At 35.6% G+C, this 17,481-nt stretch overlaps 3 protein-coding genes across 3 annotated transcripts; 1 reads left to right on the forward strand and 2 right to left on the reverse strand.

Annotated features, from left to right (window-relative positions):
* Window positions 1–9,824, reverse strand: LOC127245063 (uncharacterized). The gene is made up of 14 exons (XM_051265706.1): window positions 8,887–9,824; window positions 7,873–7,949; window positions 7,594–7,762; window positions 7,082–7,170; window positions 6,812–6,976; window positions 6,636–6,713; window positions 6,349–6,452; window positions 6,093–6,195; window positions 4,382–4,473; window positions 4,117–4,220; window positions 3,084–3,865; window positions 2,203–2,461; window positions 494–617; window positions 1–353 (listed from the first exon to the last, which is right to left on the reverse strand). Exons 1-14 carry the CDS (start codon window positions 9,503–9,505, stop codon window positions 260–262), a joined length of 2,859 nt encoding a protein of 952 aa, XP_051121663.1. The 5' UTR covers window positions 9,506–9,824; the 3' UTR covers window positions 1–259.
* A 2,069-nt stretch (window positions 9,825–11,893) lies between these two features.
* LOC127244988 (uncharacterized) lies at window positions 11,894–13,756 on the forward strand. Its single transcript, XM_051265623.1, has 3 exons — window positions 11,894–12,574; window positions 12,957–13,229; window positions 13,367–13,756. Exons 1-3 carry the CDS (start codon window positions 12,002–12,004, stop codon window positions 13,631–13,633), a joined length of 1,113 nt encoding a protein of 370 aa, XP_051121580.1. The 5' UTR covers window positions 11,894–12,001; the 3' UTR covers window positions 13,634–13,756.
* A 414-nt stretch (window positions 13,757–14,170) lies between these two features.
* Window positions 14,171–17,426, reverse strand: LOC127244989 (ABC transporter I family member 6, chloroplastic). The gene is made up of 6 exons (XM_051265624.1): window positions 17,136–17,426; window positions 16,814–16,864; window positions 15,937–16,158; window positions 15,414–15,536; window positions 14,861–15,037; window positions 14,171–14,705 (listed from the first exon to the last, which is right to left on the reverse strand). The coding sequence occupies exons 1-6, from the start codon at window positions 17,385–17,387 to the stop codon at window positions 14,619–14,621; spliced, it is 912 nt and encodes a 303-aa protein (XP_051121581.1). The 5' UTR covers window positions 17,388–17,426; the 3' UTR covers window positions 14,171–14,618.
* Between the last annotated feature and the right edge of the window lie 55 nt (window positions 17,427–17,481).

The raw sequence follows: 17,481 nt of genomic DNA on the forward strand, positions 1-17,481 counted from the left end.
TAAAAATCGGTAGTGTATCTTTATTCATATACACATATATTATGTATATATATAACAAAGGGATTTATTTAACATTGGGGAGAGAAGGTCAAGAAATCAATCGCCATTTACACAGTTTTGCTCCAATTTAAATGAGAGGGACAAATATCACATGAAGGGACAATAGAAACCATATATACATTTTAAGGATCTTTCGGCGGCCGAGAAAGTGTACCCCATTTGGCTCCATAGAAACCACCATAAACCCGCTGCAGCATCCTTACCGGGGTCTTGTTTCGGTTTTCAGAAACCGAATATATTCCTGCTGCACCATAGGGCCTCCATTCACAGGATCGTAGCTGCACCTGTAGAAACTGATAGATAGAGCCACTGAATTACTGGTTGAATTGAAAGAATTCTGTGAAATATCTATGCTCGGAAGTTTGAATAATTCGCGCTCTTGAGTAAGATATTGGATGCGAGGGAAAAAGAGAAGTGGCGATTGTGTTCTTACCTCCCGTCCATGCCAACAATGGCTATTGTGTTCTGAGAACCGAATGCTGCGATGAACTGGGTAGTGTCGGGCAAGTGGAACTGAGCAAAAGACCATTCTGAGCTGAAGTATTTAGGCAAAACCCCTGCACAATTTCCGTAATAGAAAGTGTTCAAAATTCAAAAAGAACAAGGATTTGTTTATTTTCACAAAACACTTAACAATAAAAATTCATTATTTTCTAAAAAAACAATAAAAATAAATATTTTAATAATGCTTTTACAATTCTCCATAACAATAACAAAAATCTCAAAATTTTCTAAATACTAGGTGTGTTTGTTTGGGGGATTGAATTGGATTTACACTATTCATCCAATTTTTTCCTCTCAAAAACATCAAATCAAACACCTATTTTTCATTTTTTATATTATACTAAAAATAAATTTTACATTCAAAATATCACATCAACACCTATTTATATCACATCATACAACTATTCAAATTCAAAATTTTTACTATTCAAATCCCAACTCAAAATCCAAACCCTCAAACAAACACACCCTTAGGACAACCAAAATGACAAGGCAAACAATTCACAAACATGCTTTATTTTGAGAGGTAGATTTGACAAATTGAGTAATGTAAGGACCAAATGGAAATTTAATTCATCATTTATGGTTCCCTTAATTTTGTTCACTTTCACAAAAACTACAAAAAAGGCTACATTGTTTCAATAAAATTCACTCTCTTTGTCACATAAAAATGTGCTCATTTTTCTTTTCTATATATCATTTAAAAATATTTCTATTTCCTTTTTTCATTAAAAAATCATAGGATTTTTTGTATTTTTCTATAAAAGGAAAAAAAAACAAAAAGTGTATACTTATGTTAAAACTCATTCCAAATGTGACGATGGGAGAATTATTTTCTCTCAAAATATTTAAGGAAATATATATATATATGTTACATAACATTTTCACAGTTCCCAATAATTAACAACAAAAATATTCCCAATAATTAACAAAAATATTCCCAATAATTAACAAAAATATTTAAACACTAAAAGAACACAACCTAGAATTTTGAGAAAAAACCATGTGGGATTCAATATCAATGTCTAACTATATTGGCACAAAATATGAATCAACTCAGCGCCTAGACAATCCAGTTAGAATTTTCTTAGGTGTTTCACAGAACAAAAATCTCTGAGATAATGATACCATATATTGATCTTGAAGAGTTGTCAATCCATTAGTTTGGCAAAATTTTCAATATCTACAAGAACACTGCAAGTGTTAATCAAAATCTTCTCACAGTTATAATCTATTTGCCCTCGTCATTTCTTCATAATCCAAGGAGCTTATTCATTCCCATTATCTACTAAAATCGCAGTTTCTGCAAATATATGAGATCTTATGCAGCATTATTTAGATCGGAAGTTTCTTGCATAAAGTACTAATATGATGCTGGGTAGATAAGTCAGAAATATTGAATCTAGAGAATTACCCTGCATTTATTTAACACAACTAAGTCGAAGTTCTTAAACTAGTTTTACATTTCCTAAAATAATTTTTATCATCCCTATTGGTAAATTTGATGTGTAATCAATCCTCATACTTAAGAGCTAAGAGTTTATCAATTTATGAACTCTCAACCAAGTCAAACTCAAATTACTCCTTTCAAAGAATCACACACAAACCGACAGGCTTCTTGCAAAGTAATTGTCTTACCTTTCATGAAGGAAAAAGATGAGCCAGGATTGGCCCCAGTGCTTGGAGAAATTAGAGGATCCAGTGCATTCGACGAGTTCTGATGAAGGAGCTGCGGACTTTTGGCAGCGGTGGAATCCGTGGAGCTGTCCTCGCCAACTACTCTCACCCTGAGACTAAATATGTGGACAGTACCTTTGTCGCTAGACACAGCCAGCCACTGAACATTTGGAGAAAGGGCGATACTATATATATCTGCTCTGTCTACTCCTCGACGTACCTATGGGAAGAAAAATAATGAAAAATTAACGTAATTTGCAGAACCAAACGAGGCTATAATGAGATGACGTATGATATTAAACTATTGTGCGCAAGCATAGCACCAATAGAAAATGGCTTATCGCAAAGGATCATACAAAACAACACAAAAGGCCAAAAACTGCGTAATATCACCCTTCCACATAAACAAGGAGAAAAGAACACAATTGCATAAGCAAACTAAGTAATAATGAGATGACGTATGATATTAAACTATTGTGCGCAAGCATAGCACCAATAGAAAATGGCCTTATCGCAAAGGATCATACAAAACAACATAAAAGGCCAAAAACTACATAATATCACCCTTCCACGTAAGCAAGGAGAAAATAACATAATTGCAGAAGCAAACTAGGTAACAATGTGAGGCATTAACCTATTGAGCGCAAGCATAGCATGAGAGGCAAATAAGTAAGCAAATTCATGAATTTTTCCTACCATACACAAATGAGAAATTAGACCATTCAGATTTTAGAAGACTTGTGACATAATATAAATGCACGATAAGAATGTTCCAAAATTGCAAGAAAAAGGAATGATTTATATCTTGATAGGACATTCGGAAGGGGTACTTATGACTTTACCTCTTGTAACCGAGTCCCATCCATTGTGTTGAAAATCCTTATCAAGGTGCCTCTCACACTGGCAGTTGCAAGAAGAAGCCCATCCATAGTCAACGTCAAGCAAGCAATCTTCGAATCATGCACATTGATCAGTTTCGTCACATTCAAGCCAAAGTGCTCAACTCGAACCTGCCCTCGTCGTAGGCCAGGGCAGGCCAAGACAGATGTATTCAGATGGTGAGACAGACAACAAAGTCCACGCTGATTAGTCAGTGTCTCTATTTGATGTAACAGTCTCAGGTCCATAAAGTTGTAAACATATATCTTGTGCTCTAGAACAATAACAACACGATCACGTCTCAGTTTAACAGCCCGAACCTCAGATCTAAACGAAAACTCGCCAATACACCTGCTTTGATGATCGTCCCATATAATAACTTTGTTCGGAGGGTACTGGCTGTTGGATTTACTACCCACAAGTGCTAATATGTTGCACCTAAACAACATCTCGACAATCTTGAACCCTCCATTTTTCAAATTACGCCTAAATGTTTCTTTAAAAGGATTGCAATTATAAATGCGAAAACCGTTGTTTGTGCCAGCAGCAAAGCAACTATAATCCTGATTCCACGACACCGAATACAACTTAGCTTCATCACTGTCACTGAACTCAGGCTCCGGCTGAACTAGAGGGCTCGAATTCCTGCCCATCGGCTCGTATACCCCAAATCCAGCCAGCGGAAGTAATCCTTTTGACGTCGAAACAGCAGAAGTCATTTGGGGCAGCTGATGAGCCCTCACCACTGAACCAAAAAAATAGTTACATGAACCAGAATACCAAACTTGGAATTAATTAGGAAAAATTCAACTCCCAAGCATAAACGAAAATTGCATTCCACTTAAATACGGGAAACAACAACAAGCATTCAAAAACCTACGTGAGTGTAGCAGATCACAAATTATTTCTTCCAAATCATAATAGAATAACTGCTCAATAGTCAATCCTTAAATTAACAAAAACGAAAAGACGAAATACGCTGATTCAGTATCTTACAAAATCGAAAATGGATCAAGCAGTTGCTTACGGATCTCAACGAGTATGGAATGTCCAGAAATCTCCCACCGCCAACCGCAATTTCACCGAATCGGCCATGAAACCTGCACTTAAATTACGATCAAAGGTACTGGTTACCATAAAAATACATTTTAATCAAGAAATAAAACCTCTTACAAAAAAATTGATCAGAAAGAAACAAAGGACTTTCCAGGATCGCAATTGAGTATAAATCTTCTGTAACGGATTTGAATTTTAATTGAACCTGTAGAGATGCAGAGGCTTCGAAACTTGGCAGTCGTCTCGTCTCGTCTCCCGCCGCCACCGCTGAGAGATAATAAATTTGGGAAGCGAGTATGATTAGAGGTGCGATGAACGCAGAGCTTCTGCAAATTGAAAGGCTATCGAATAATCAGTCGACACGTGTCTCGTCGGAAGATAATTAATGACCATGGAACTGGTCACCGTCTCACCGATAGCCCGTAACCGTAACCGCGCAGCTTATCGATGGCGAAATGACAACTTTACCCTTGAATACTCAACGCATTTGTTTACATTTTTCAAATAAATACGAAATATTTTACTATTTTTTAGAATAAAAATTATTGATTGTGTTGGCCCGAAAAGTTTTCCTGAAAGAGTTAAAATTATACGTGTTTAAACTGTTTCGAAATTTAAAATTGACAAAAGGAAATTTTTTAATGATATTTTAATAAAAATTAAATATGATATAATAAAAAATAAAAAAAAAACAGTTTGAAAACATAAATAAATAGATAAGCAGATTTTCAAATCACTCGATGTGAAATCTCGAAAATGATAAATGGAAGAAACGATCATAGACAAAATTAGAAAAATCTGAAATTAACATCGAAAGAGGCAAGACTTATCATTGTCGAATTTATATACGTTAACTAAATGAATTTTTTTAATATTTATAGAAAGAAAATAAATTATTCTTTTTGTTCGTAAAATTGTATAATAGAGATTGAGAAATAAAAATATTAAAATAAAATAAAATAAATAAAAAGTAGATAAAATACAGTTGGTCTTCCTGCACCAGATATAAACAGCTAACACCATAATTAACTCAATTATCATTTTAATTTCGTAAATAAATTTTTGAGCCAATTTGACAGACACATGTTATGGCATGCCAGACGGTGCTACGTGCAATATCTCCTGGGCGAAAAAAGAATTATTTACAAAACAATTTTTATACCGACTATAACTAAAATAATAAGAAACACAGCAAAACAAAATAAAATTTTAAAAATTATTAAAGAATATGGGATGAATAAGAAAAAATAGTAAGAAAAATTTTATTATTTGCTAAACTAAAAATAACGAAGTAATGAATAAATAAAATATTTTATTATCAACAGAAAAAAAAAAAAAAAAAAAAAAATGGCTTGGGTGTTATATTATCTGTAATCAATATATAAAATAAAAACTGTCTAACGCATGTATGCAAATGCTAAGTATAAATATATATTTTGCCTGAAGTAAATCACTCAGTGATACCATATATTGTGTAAACTACTATTACATATTGTCAAATTTATATTATATTGACATACATTTTATTATATTGATTTATATTCACATATTGCTCATTTGTATTTCATATTATTGTCAGCATAATGCTAAATTATCCCATTTCATTACCATAACCACAGCCATTAGTAATATAAGTATACTGTATACAAACAACATTAAAATTGTCATGAAATACAGATAGTCTTGATATTTTATAGACTCCTCTTACTAAAAACCTGTCCCAAAATCCAATCCCAAGGGTTGATTTATAGATATGTAAATATATATATATATCTATAGAGAGAGAGAGAGAGAGAAATGTGTTGTTCTATCTATGTACCTTTGTATGCTGTTGAATTCTCAACTCAGCAGGTTCTCAAACTGTGTTTTTCCCGCACAAACACAAGCTGAAAATGGTAAGCTTTGGCACAACATTAAAACAGCTGGAAGAAGAGGCTGGTCGACCCGTCCCCGAAAGATCGAAGGTCAGGTGGTCTAACCAGCGCCCGGCACAACGGGCAAGTTCTCTCCCGCTCGAACCTACGAGTAGAAGAGACAGCAATACGATTCCTAAGTTTCAGTAATTAGCAATGAAACTATAAATTCAAGAGTCGACATTGATCATCATGCAAAAATATAAAGGAGACAAAAGAAGATTAATGCAGTCGATAGAGTATAACCAAACTGACTGACCATTCGGAGACACAGTCTTCACAGAATATATGTTTGCAGCACAATAAAATCGGGGAGTGTATCTTTTCCTGACAAATGGCACATAGATCGCCAGCTGCATTAACCTAAAAGAAAAATTGAAAGGACCTGTAAGCATAACATTTATTTTATGTAGATTTAAAATTTACCACGAAGAAAATTTTTTCGATAACATATGAATGAGAAAATATTAAGCCATTGCCACAACACCAGCGACTTAATTAACTGCAAAATTATTTGGATTTGGAGCAAACGGAAGGGATTTGCACCTGCTCTGATGTTGCATAAGTCCCGTAATGCACTTCCTTTTTTGATAATGCCTTCAAGGATGCGAAAAATGATTGGACCTGTAGGGCAGGGAAAGACGGATGTGACGAATCAGATTCGGCAGTTCCAGATTGAAGGGGTTAGACAAGAGGGCGTATAACAGTTGTCAATAGCATACCTTCTCGACTATAGACGTAAGCTTGAAAGTTAAATACAAGCCTGTTGTCAGCGATGAAAAGAGGCTTCCGTACTCTTTGTTTAAGAAAAATTTGTACCATACAGCTGTTGGTAACAACGAGCGGTATAGAAGCAATGTGTACTCGACAAGAGTCAACATTTGACCCTAATTGACAATCGAACAAAAATGAGAATCAGGCACCCGAGCAACTAAACCATAAATTATTAGGTCAAATATTGATTATGTTAAACATACTTAATTGTCCGTTACCTGTCTTCGGAAGTTGTGTCCTTTCCCATTCTTGTAACACATCAACAGAACCAACTTCAAGACCATCGCCGCCTGACGCATCATTGTATCTGGTAGTAACAAACAACAGTAAATGGAAAATAACCACAGATAACAATATTTACTAGAATGTGGAGATGAACGAGAATAAACAGGAGGTGGACAACAAACAACAGTACGACACTCATTCATTAAGTCACATTATCGGTGTCAAAACTATGCTTGCACCCCTTTTTTTTGTATATATCAGAATAAACTCCCGTTAGCCGTTTAGAAATCCTCCAACAAAATAGGGAAAATAAGACGACTAACTCGATTCACAACATTGCAGCTTAATTGCAAAATAGTCATTAAAGCATTTACTTTCTAACACTTGGTTCTTCAGAATGTCAACCGAATAGCATGTATTGATGAATCAAAATTGGTCGTACATAAACTCACAAAAGCCATAGTAAAGCAACAAAAGAAAGTAACAAGCGGGTTGACAGCCATACCGTTTACCAGGATAATGAATATTGCGTGCCAGAAAGGTGGTGTCACTTTCGGTGGAAGCATGATTAATGGACGCAAAAGTTCATCGTTGAGATTCCACCAGTAGATACCAAGTATATGAAGCATGAAGACAGCTGCATAACCAACAAGGACAGAAATCTTCCTTTCACCCTGTAATTTTCAAATGTTCATAAATATGTGAGTTCCTTCGGTTATCTTATAATGAGGACATGACCACATGTGCCAATAATGTGATATTATACCATGAATAGGGTACACACCTTTAGAGCTGTCTGCTTCCGAAGAATGTCGTTGGACTTGAATAAGACAGCAGTGATGTAAATAGCAATAACAAACCCTGAAACCAACACGCATACATCAGAATCTTAGAAAAAGGCGACAAGTTAAACTGACCACAAAACCATTAGCACGGACATTAGGAAAACTATAGCAAAAGCATTTGCTAACATTTAATAGGAAAATTGTTATAAGCAAATAAACAGAGGCTGCATCAGGATAAAAATATAAATGCGAAGATTTAACATAACTATAAAAATGAATCTATTCTCCATCCAAACTTGATGGAAAAAATAATGAGGTTACACCGATGATCCACTAGACTGTTAGTATTCTTATACTGCAGATCGACCCTAGAGCATTTAGCAGGAGGTCAAGATTTCCGCTCTCACAGTTTAAGCAATTTCAAACAGTAAATAGTTTTAACCGTCAAATTTCCATCAACCACAAAGTTTTGAAACTGCACCAAATCGGAACTCTATCTAATTTTGTTCCCAAAATGCCATCCATTCAGCAAATCCCTCATAAAGTAATGCCTGTACATATCAAACTAACATTCGCTTTAAGAAGTAAAAGCAATCAACAGCTACCAATTGAAAAACCAAGAAAACAAGAGTTGACGACTTCACTTTTTAGCATCATCAAAGTCACCATTGCATGTATAATTTGCAAGTGTTCTTCATAAATAACAAAGAATTAAACTCCAAGTCATAATCAGAAACTTTCACTTCACAATATTCATACGCAGAGGTAACAAACCATGGAGCAAAATAACTAAGCCCTATTTGTGTCAATGAACTTGGATCAAATGCATTTCATATTACTCTTCGAATACTTTCTAAAAGTCTTACAAGATCCAAACAATGGATTAGAGTTAAGTGTAATATGATGTTAATCCAATTGCATTCTTTATCAATCCAATTCAAAATCCATAAACATTTAGTTTTTTTTCAGATATGAACAATTACAGAAATTCAAATGAACTTCCATAAAATTACCTTGCAAGTGCTGTCTGATAAACACCACCAACAAAAGCAAAGAAAATGGAAGAATCTGCTCAATCCACCTGGCGATCATCCGTAAATCATACCTCTGTAAAAGAGAGGTTTCTCGGCTATTACTGCTGTCACTACCACTGCTGCTTGCATTTCCATTAACATCATCAGCACCCGCCATAGATTCCTCCACCACCAGCTCCACCCCACTGACATCATTATCCCCATTATTAACAACCCTCATCCTGTCCTGCTCCCCAATTATCCGAATCGAAACCTCCCCGTTACTATTGACATTGCCAATCCCAGCGCCATCGCCACTATTACCACTCACTTCACGGTCTTCACCCCCATCGGTGCCCTCGTCTGGCTCCGAATTTCTAGGGCTTTGTACATTATCGGCAACGCTCGTGTTACCGTGTACCAACGGCTGCGCTTCCGAGTAAGTGTAATCTGGTCGAACCCTTAGGATACCAGAATACTCCAGTAGAGACGACACAGGAGATTGTAAGAACCGCAGAGAAGAGAAATGGACGTTTCCCGAGCCAGCTCCACCTCCATTGCTTGTTGACGAAGGCGAAGATGATTCCATATTTGCAGCATCAGAGCTTGATCTCTCCATAGATAACCAATCCCAAAACCTTCAGACTACAATCGAAACAACGAATATCTACAGCACAAGAAGATTGCACAAAAACAATACATACAGGACAGACGTGAATATTCACAATCTGAACAGGGGTTTTACAGAGAGAGAAGAGGGATTGGACAAAAACTGAGTCAAATGAGCGATCATTCAGAAACCAACCGAATCATACAGAAACGTGCACGTCTCCTCCTTCTCCTGGCAAGGTGAGTAGAGAAGAGAAGCGATGGATTTGGGGGGGCATGGCAGAAGAAGACGGAACATTTGCAGAGATGGAGACGGAAGGGTTGAAGATGGAAATAATAATAACAAAAATATCTGAAAGTATTAGTAGTATATGGAGTAAGCGGGGATACGAAGAAAACGCGTTTTTTCCAATTTAATTAAAGTCGCTGGTTTGGAATTAGCTTAGATGGAGTGGTCAGTGGTCACAGCTCCTATCATTTTGTAAGTTTATTTTTAACAAAATTACTTATAATCTTTAGTTTAGACAGTTTGTATATACTTTATGATTTAAATATTGTACGAGATTTATCATATTTTAAAATACATTGTCAATAATTTTTGAGAAATTAGGAAGAAAAATATAATAAATTATAAAAATAGAAAAGTAATTAAATATTATTTTGCTTACACGAAAAAATAAATTAAAATAAAAATTGAGAGTTCGAGAGGATTGCAGGGCACAAGCCCGTATCTCATCTAGTGCTTGAAAAGATAGTCTTTTGAATCAATATTTCCACTCATATATGAACTTATGATCTATAAACATCATTACTTTATCACTTTTGATAGAATTGGACCGTAAGTCAGTCTTTACTTGAACTTCAAACCCTTAGGTTGTTAAATTATACTTCACTCAATTTTCAAAATTCTATAGCATCATGAAAAATAGAAATATCTTATGAGAACAACATATTTGGCACCGGATTTAAGGAATATTGATATTATATTGATAGTATGTAAAAAATATGGGTAAAAGACTTTTTTGCCCTTGTGTATAGTTTTATACTGATATGGTTATTTATGAAAATGAGACTATTGTTTTGAGACGGATAAAAATAGTAAACAGAACTATTGTATTAAGACGGAGGGAGTATAACTTTAAGTACATGAACTTTCTCAACAATATTCATTTTATCGCTAATTTTAATCTTTTCGATGTCAAACATGTCATTATGATTATCGTACTCTTTCATCCACTAAAACTTTATTTATAGTCTTAACCATCCAAAGGATATGTGAGAAATAAATACATATATATTTTCGGATATTGTGTAGCTTCCTATGTAGATTTCTTAAAGATTATATCATCTAGCCTGTGTTTCGGTTTATCTTCCAATTCAGTAACACATAATACAATACTAGAAAATATCTATAGTACTCCACCGATCTGCCACTAAAATGGCGAAACTAACTTTGGATTCCACATCATCGTCCAAAATTCAACGTTAAAGCTCACATTCTAGTACATTATTGACGATAATTCTCCAAAAAAGTTCAACTTGGATTTGCCAGAAAATTCAACATTAGACATTAGGTGCTTAGGCCTCTATTTTTGACATATTAATAGATGAGGGTATAAGTTCTCGTTTGGTAGATTTATACATTCTACTATAACTTATATATATGGAGAATTTATGTTGGTACCTTATTGACGTAATTATGCTTCATACTCTAAATGTTTTATTTGACATTGTGATGTGTTCTATATCTTTCTTTTACACACACATACACACTTGATCTAATGAGAATTTCACTCAATTCAAGCACACGCGCATTCACCTGAAATCAAACTCAGGATTTATTGGTCCGTACAATCCTCTAAAGTATAGCTTTTTAATGTGACTTTCACCTCTCTTGCAGTACATATAGAATTGATGCTTTAGGTTGTATTCTGATGACATTAATAGGTACAAAAAATTGTAGGGTTGGACGTGTAATCGCGAGGTCATGGGTTCAAAGTCCCGACGCCTCAGGTCATCTGCTACATATGATTCGTCTAATGTGTCTCGCTTGTCGGGTCTAGTTTGCAGAGTATTAGGTTCGCCCGAAAGTTTACCCAGTGCGCACTTTCGGATAACTGCGGCGGATTTCACCTAATAATAATAATAATAATAATAATAACGTTATTATAAAGGTTATTGTGCATTGAAAGTCGTTAAATATATAGATACAATAAAAATACATGATACATTATTCTTTGTAGTACTTTTTAAATTTTTATTTTAAAAAATAGCTAAAATTATTGACACTAAACAAACTGACAAAACATAATCATATATATATATGTATGTATGTATGTATGTATATATACCTCTACGGTTATGATCAGTACAATGTGCACTCACTCGTGCAGTTACACTCCCTCCGTATAGATTCAGTCGCCACCCAGTTCGAGGGACGAGTTTCATCCATTTTCCTCCAAGAGCCGATCAATTCCTGCTTCCGTCAATCTATTTCGATATCATTATGATACTTGATCGATACGCCATCGTGAAATTGTGGTCCTTCAGATTCGCCGTCAGGAATTCTCACCACATTGCGTCAAAATCATCGACTAGCGGTTTCCCGATGATCTGCGGCATTTCTCATCTTGTTACGAGCGATTCAAAGAGCATTCAGAAGCTTAACTTATCTTATTGGTCTCCAGGAGCTTCACCAAATCCCAAATTTCCACCATCATCGAATGTGTTAGGACTTTTTGGAAAATCAGGCTCGCGATCCAGTCGAAATGTCCTCGGCGTTAGGTATTTTTGGTCTCACAAAATTGGAAACGATTATAGAATTTTTGCTAAGAATTTCGCGGTAAATCCTGGCTTGGCTGTTAAGAATACGCTTGCGCGGTATAGAGAGGCAATTAGGCTGCAGATTGAGGCGTTCTGGAAGAGGAATTATCTGGTGGTGGTGAGTGTAAGTGGTGTTATGGCGTGCATTTTTCTATGGAGATTCCTGTTTGGGGTTGCCAATGCTTTTTTCGGCTTCTCTGAGGGCGTGGCTGAGTATGGTTTCCTTGCACTTTCGTCGGCTATGGTGGCGATTACTGTGAGTACTCTGCAAATTAAACGTTGTGTTTGATCTTTTTGGATGTTGAATATTTGTCAATATATGATTAAGTTCATCTATTACTGTTTGATGATGTTCTTTCGTGGTGATTATTTGGGTCATGAATTGTTTCTCATCATTTTATAACACAGAATTTTTGTGCATTCTGTTTATGTATTGATATGAACATATATAGTGATTTGTTTCTGATTTGATAGCTTAATCTTATATATTGCTTGGAATGTAAATGATTCGATGGATTGTTTGTTTGTTTTAACTTCTAAATGTATTGGATCATCAAGTCATCATCTTGTCGATTTGTTGGTTGGAAATAAGTAATGTTCATACTTCATAGCAGTGTTGTTTTTTTTTAAATTCGAAGGGCTTGTTCTTGCGCGCAAAACACAATATCGATCCGGACAAAGTTTACCTAATGGCTATGAGAAAACTAAACACATCGGCAGGGATTCTTGAAGTTATGGGTGCGCCGCTAGCAGGAACAGATTTGAGAGCGTATGTGATTTCCGGAGAGGGCGTAAACTTAAAGAAATTACGCCCTAGGTTTAGAAGCAAAAGATGCTTTCTTGTTTTCCCTATAAGAGGCTCGGAAAGAAATGGTTTGGTTAGCTTTCAAGTGAAGAAGAAAAATGGCCAGGTTTCTTCTACACTTCTTTTCTTTTTGTTCTTGTTCTTGTTATCACCAAATATTAACATAAATTGCACAATCCCGATACGATTGAACTGATCAAATGTCTCATAAATTACCTTTTTTTTGCTGGCTACATTTTGCAGTATGATATGAAATTACTGGCAGTTGATATCCAAATGGCAAGTGGACCCGATCAACGCCTATTTTTGATTGGGGACAGACAAGAGTTTGGAATTGGTGGTGGTCTAATGTCTGCACTGCGCAATCCAGTGATGAAAGCATTGGCGAAAGCCGATGAGTTTGAAGCTGAGGATGAAAGGGAGGACGAGGAGGATGCTGCTCGGGAGCTTGAGGAAGTCGAAAGAAGACACCGGGATGAGGTAGAAAAACTCGAAAAAGGTACTGGCTAGCTCTCCCTCTTTGCCTTATGGTTGTTGTGTTATTTGACAATAAGGTTGAGGTGTTTATTAGTTGCCAAATGCCATCTTTGCTAGGATTTGTGACAAAGTATTTTTCAATTGTTTTAAGTCTATTTTTTTTTTTGTAAATTTTTTTTTTTTTTTTTGTTTATTTTTTTAACCACTTTTTCTACGTTATATATACACCGCATTAAAATTTATACCCAAACCAAATAAACTTATTTAACATGTCCGAAAGAGTAGTATTTTTTAGATTAATAAAATTGTGTAAAAAATCTTTAATATTTTTATCTCCGAGTATTTTGTAAAATAATAATACTCTCTCCGTTATGGTAAGGTAAATAATATTTTATAAATACTTAAAATAATAAAATAATATAATGTTTATTTTATCTTTAAAAGTTAATGTAAAAAATAAAATAAAAATTAATAATATTTTAGTATGTAGTGGAAAATCAATTGTGATATGTAGTATGTTGGTATTAAATCCTAATTCTGGCACTACTTACCACAAATATAACTGATCCATATGAAAAGTTTATCTTACTAAACCCGAAATGAAAGATTTTATTACACCAACATTCTCCCAAACGAAGATTCCCAAAGTCCTTCTCAATAAGTCAATATACATACCTACCTACCTACCTACCTAGAGATCCCTGTGTAAAATCAACATACCATTGATGGTAGAATCCAGAAACAACAGAGCATCTCCACAACCCACAAACAATAAACACACAATGACACAAAGCCAGGAACTATTCATTACCGGAAAATAATGGCTGATTCCATTCATAAGTCTGGAACCAGACAATAATACCTTCGCAACACTGTGATCTGTTGTCGAACAAAGCAACTCGGCACCTTTTGTGCCCATCAAAATTTCAAGGAACCAAGAGAAATAAATATGAGTGCTTTCGAGTCAGGGAATTCAGGCAGATTAGTGTGGCAAGTGGAGGGGATCGAAGAAACTAAATTACGCGCTAGAAATAGCCTTGTAACCTTCTTTTTCGAGAATTTCAGCCAACGAAATGTCGCCAGTCTTCACAATCCGGCCATTTTCCTGCATTTGGAGATCATAATTACTGCTTTATAGCAAAGAAGGCAAGAAGTTTATTTTTTAGAGCATTTGAGAAAATCAAGAGAGAGAGGCGAAGAAATATCTAATGTGTAAGCTTTCCAAATTATACTCCATCGGCTGCAATCCTATTCACTTACCATTATGTGGATATAGGTCGGCTTTATGAATTCCAGGAGACGTAAGTAATGGGTGATCAAGAGAACTGAATTTTGTGACGTCAAGAGGCCGTTAACAGATTTTGCCACATCTCGAAGGGCATCAACATCCAAGCCAGAGTCGATTTCATCTAATATAGCCAATTCTGCACCGAGAACCTGTGGTAAACGATGAACTTTTAGAAACAACCAACATATGCGTGAAAATGCGACAGTAGGAGCAAAAATTTATGTCAAAATAACGAATATATAAAAGAGAAGCTTTCAATCATCCCAGAAGACTATATTCATTTCGAAAATTGCAAGATTCCTTCGGCCATGAAGTCATAAAACATTAGCCCCTTTTTTCAACACCTTTTTTTCAGCAGCACCAAACTTAACAGTGAAACTCAACTTTAACCTCAACTCTTCGACGTCTTTCGGATGCACAAATCATGATTTCACGGAGGTTTAACCACAAAATATCAACTAATAGCTACTACTTAATTATAGAAGAGAATGCAATGCCAAAACAATAAAGTTCAGATGTTATTACCGCAAGCTGTAAAATCTCGTTGCGCTTTCTTTCTCCACCACTAAATCCTTCATTGACATTTCTGTTTAAAAAATCTATCTTCATACCCACAAGCTCAAGCTTTGGAGCAACATAACCATAAAACTGCACCAAACCGTCAGTCAAGTTATAATAAGAAAGAACAGTGTTCATGCAGCATAACAATTTTATTCCGGAAAAACTGTGACGAGAACAACAAGGTGAACATACAAGGCAACCACAAACAAACGAATTTCAACAAATAAAATTCAGTAATAACTGGCTGCGCTATTCATTACTTATTTGTCATTTACAATTATACATCAAAAACTTATTCCTGCTCAAGACATCACACAAAACACTCAAAAATATATCAAAATGCAGTAAGTAATGATAATCAAATTATTAACCAAACAAATCCAAAATGGAGTAAAAAAACACGAGACACCCCTGCTTCCATTTTTTATATGCATATGATGGTTGAATACTATTATCAGATAAACAAATTAAGGAGTCTAGAAACTACCTCGATTGGTCCAAGTTCTGGCAACCCAAGTTTTCTCCTTCGTGCATTATAAGCCATGTTCAGAAAGTCAATATTGCTAACTCCAGGAATTTCAACTGGAGACTGAAAGCTCATAAATAATCCAGCTATAGCTCTTTCCTCTGGATCCATCTCAAGCAAATCTTGACCCTTATATGTTATACTGCCTCCAGTAATTTCATAATCTGGATGACCAACGAGGACCTAAGACAAGAAACCACCAAAAATATATTTAATTACAGAAATAAGAAGTAAAAGTTTTACGGACCAAACAAACTTTCCCGTTCTGACCATTGATATATTCAATTAAACAAAGTGCATAACATATCATGGATCTCCAGAAAATAAAATTAGCAGTCGTTTCTCCTTCACCTCTGAATCAGACTGCTAGTGAGCCCAACTATTCCTTACCCTTATGATGTTCTCTTAAGAAAGACATCTTGGAACATGTAGGGTTAGCTCAGGTGCTTTTATTCTAAAGCTCGACATCAGAACCCCCCAAAAAGTTATGCCCTGTTTACGTGTGTATTTATTAACAGTTAGCACTACTTCATTTACAGTAAAAAAATCTCTGACCCAAATACACATTTTCAACACCTAAACTCTATACAAAACATCATATACAACCAAAATTTTCAAATCTAAGAAGCCAAAACACAAACTCAAGATTTTGTGGACTCAAGATTTCAATTCAATTATCAAACTAAGTCACCATTGAATCAAAATTCGATTGCAAAACTATTTTCAGTAGGAAAATTAAATCAAATAAAAAATCAATTCACTTCATTCTCTTACACTGGAGCAAAAACATCAGATAATGCTAAAATCACAAAGCAAGCAATAGGCAGCAGTCACTGACCTTGGCAAATGTACTCTTCCCAGAACCATTCTTCCCCATTACAGCATGAACCTTACAAATCCAGCAGATTATAACAAAGACATAAAAATCCCTAAATTCAGATTCTACAAAGAACAGTCAACCAACTATACACTTGCTCGTCCAAAAATTGCGTGCAAACAACCAAAATCGAATGAAATATGTGATACGTATCAAAATTAACCTTAATTTGGCTAAAATTAAAAATTTCACCCAACGCGCACCACGTGCTCCAATTCATACTCCACGGCATAAACATCAAATGAATAATTTTAAACGGAATAGGACAGTGAAAATTGGTTACCTCGCCTTCATGAATACTCAGATTAACACCTCTCAGAATCGTTTTCTTTGACTCGGCGATTACCGCGGATAGGTCTTTGACTTCAAGCAGGAGCTTCCCGTCGCCACCGCCGCCGACCGCCGTAGGTGATTTGGTCTCGACAGCGGCGGTGGCCCTCGGCTTCAACGTCCGACTCGACGGCGCGAAACGACGGCGTTGAAGACCGGTTGAGGTGCAGATTCTCACAGAAATGCTCGGAGCGCAGAGAGCCATTGAAGAGGTGGAACTGACAAACCTTCCTACGCTACTGGACGAAGGCCCTTTTAGAGCAACGCCTCCGGTACCCTTCTCTACAATTCTGTACAGT

This window comes from Andrographis paniculata, unplaced genomic scaffold (genome assembly GCF_009805555.1).
Source record: "Andrographis paniculata isolate CXL003 unplaced genomic scaffold, ASM980555v1 Contig21END, whole genome shotgun sequence".
NCBI classification, from domain to species: Eukaryota; Viridiplantae; Streptophyta; class Magnoliopsida; order Lamiales; family Acanthaceae; genus Andrographis; species Andrographis paniculata.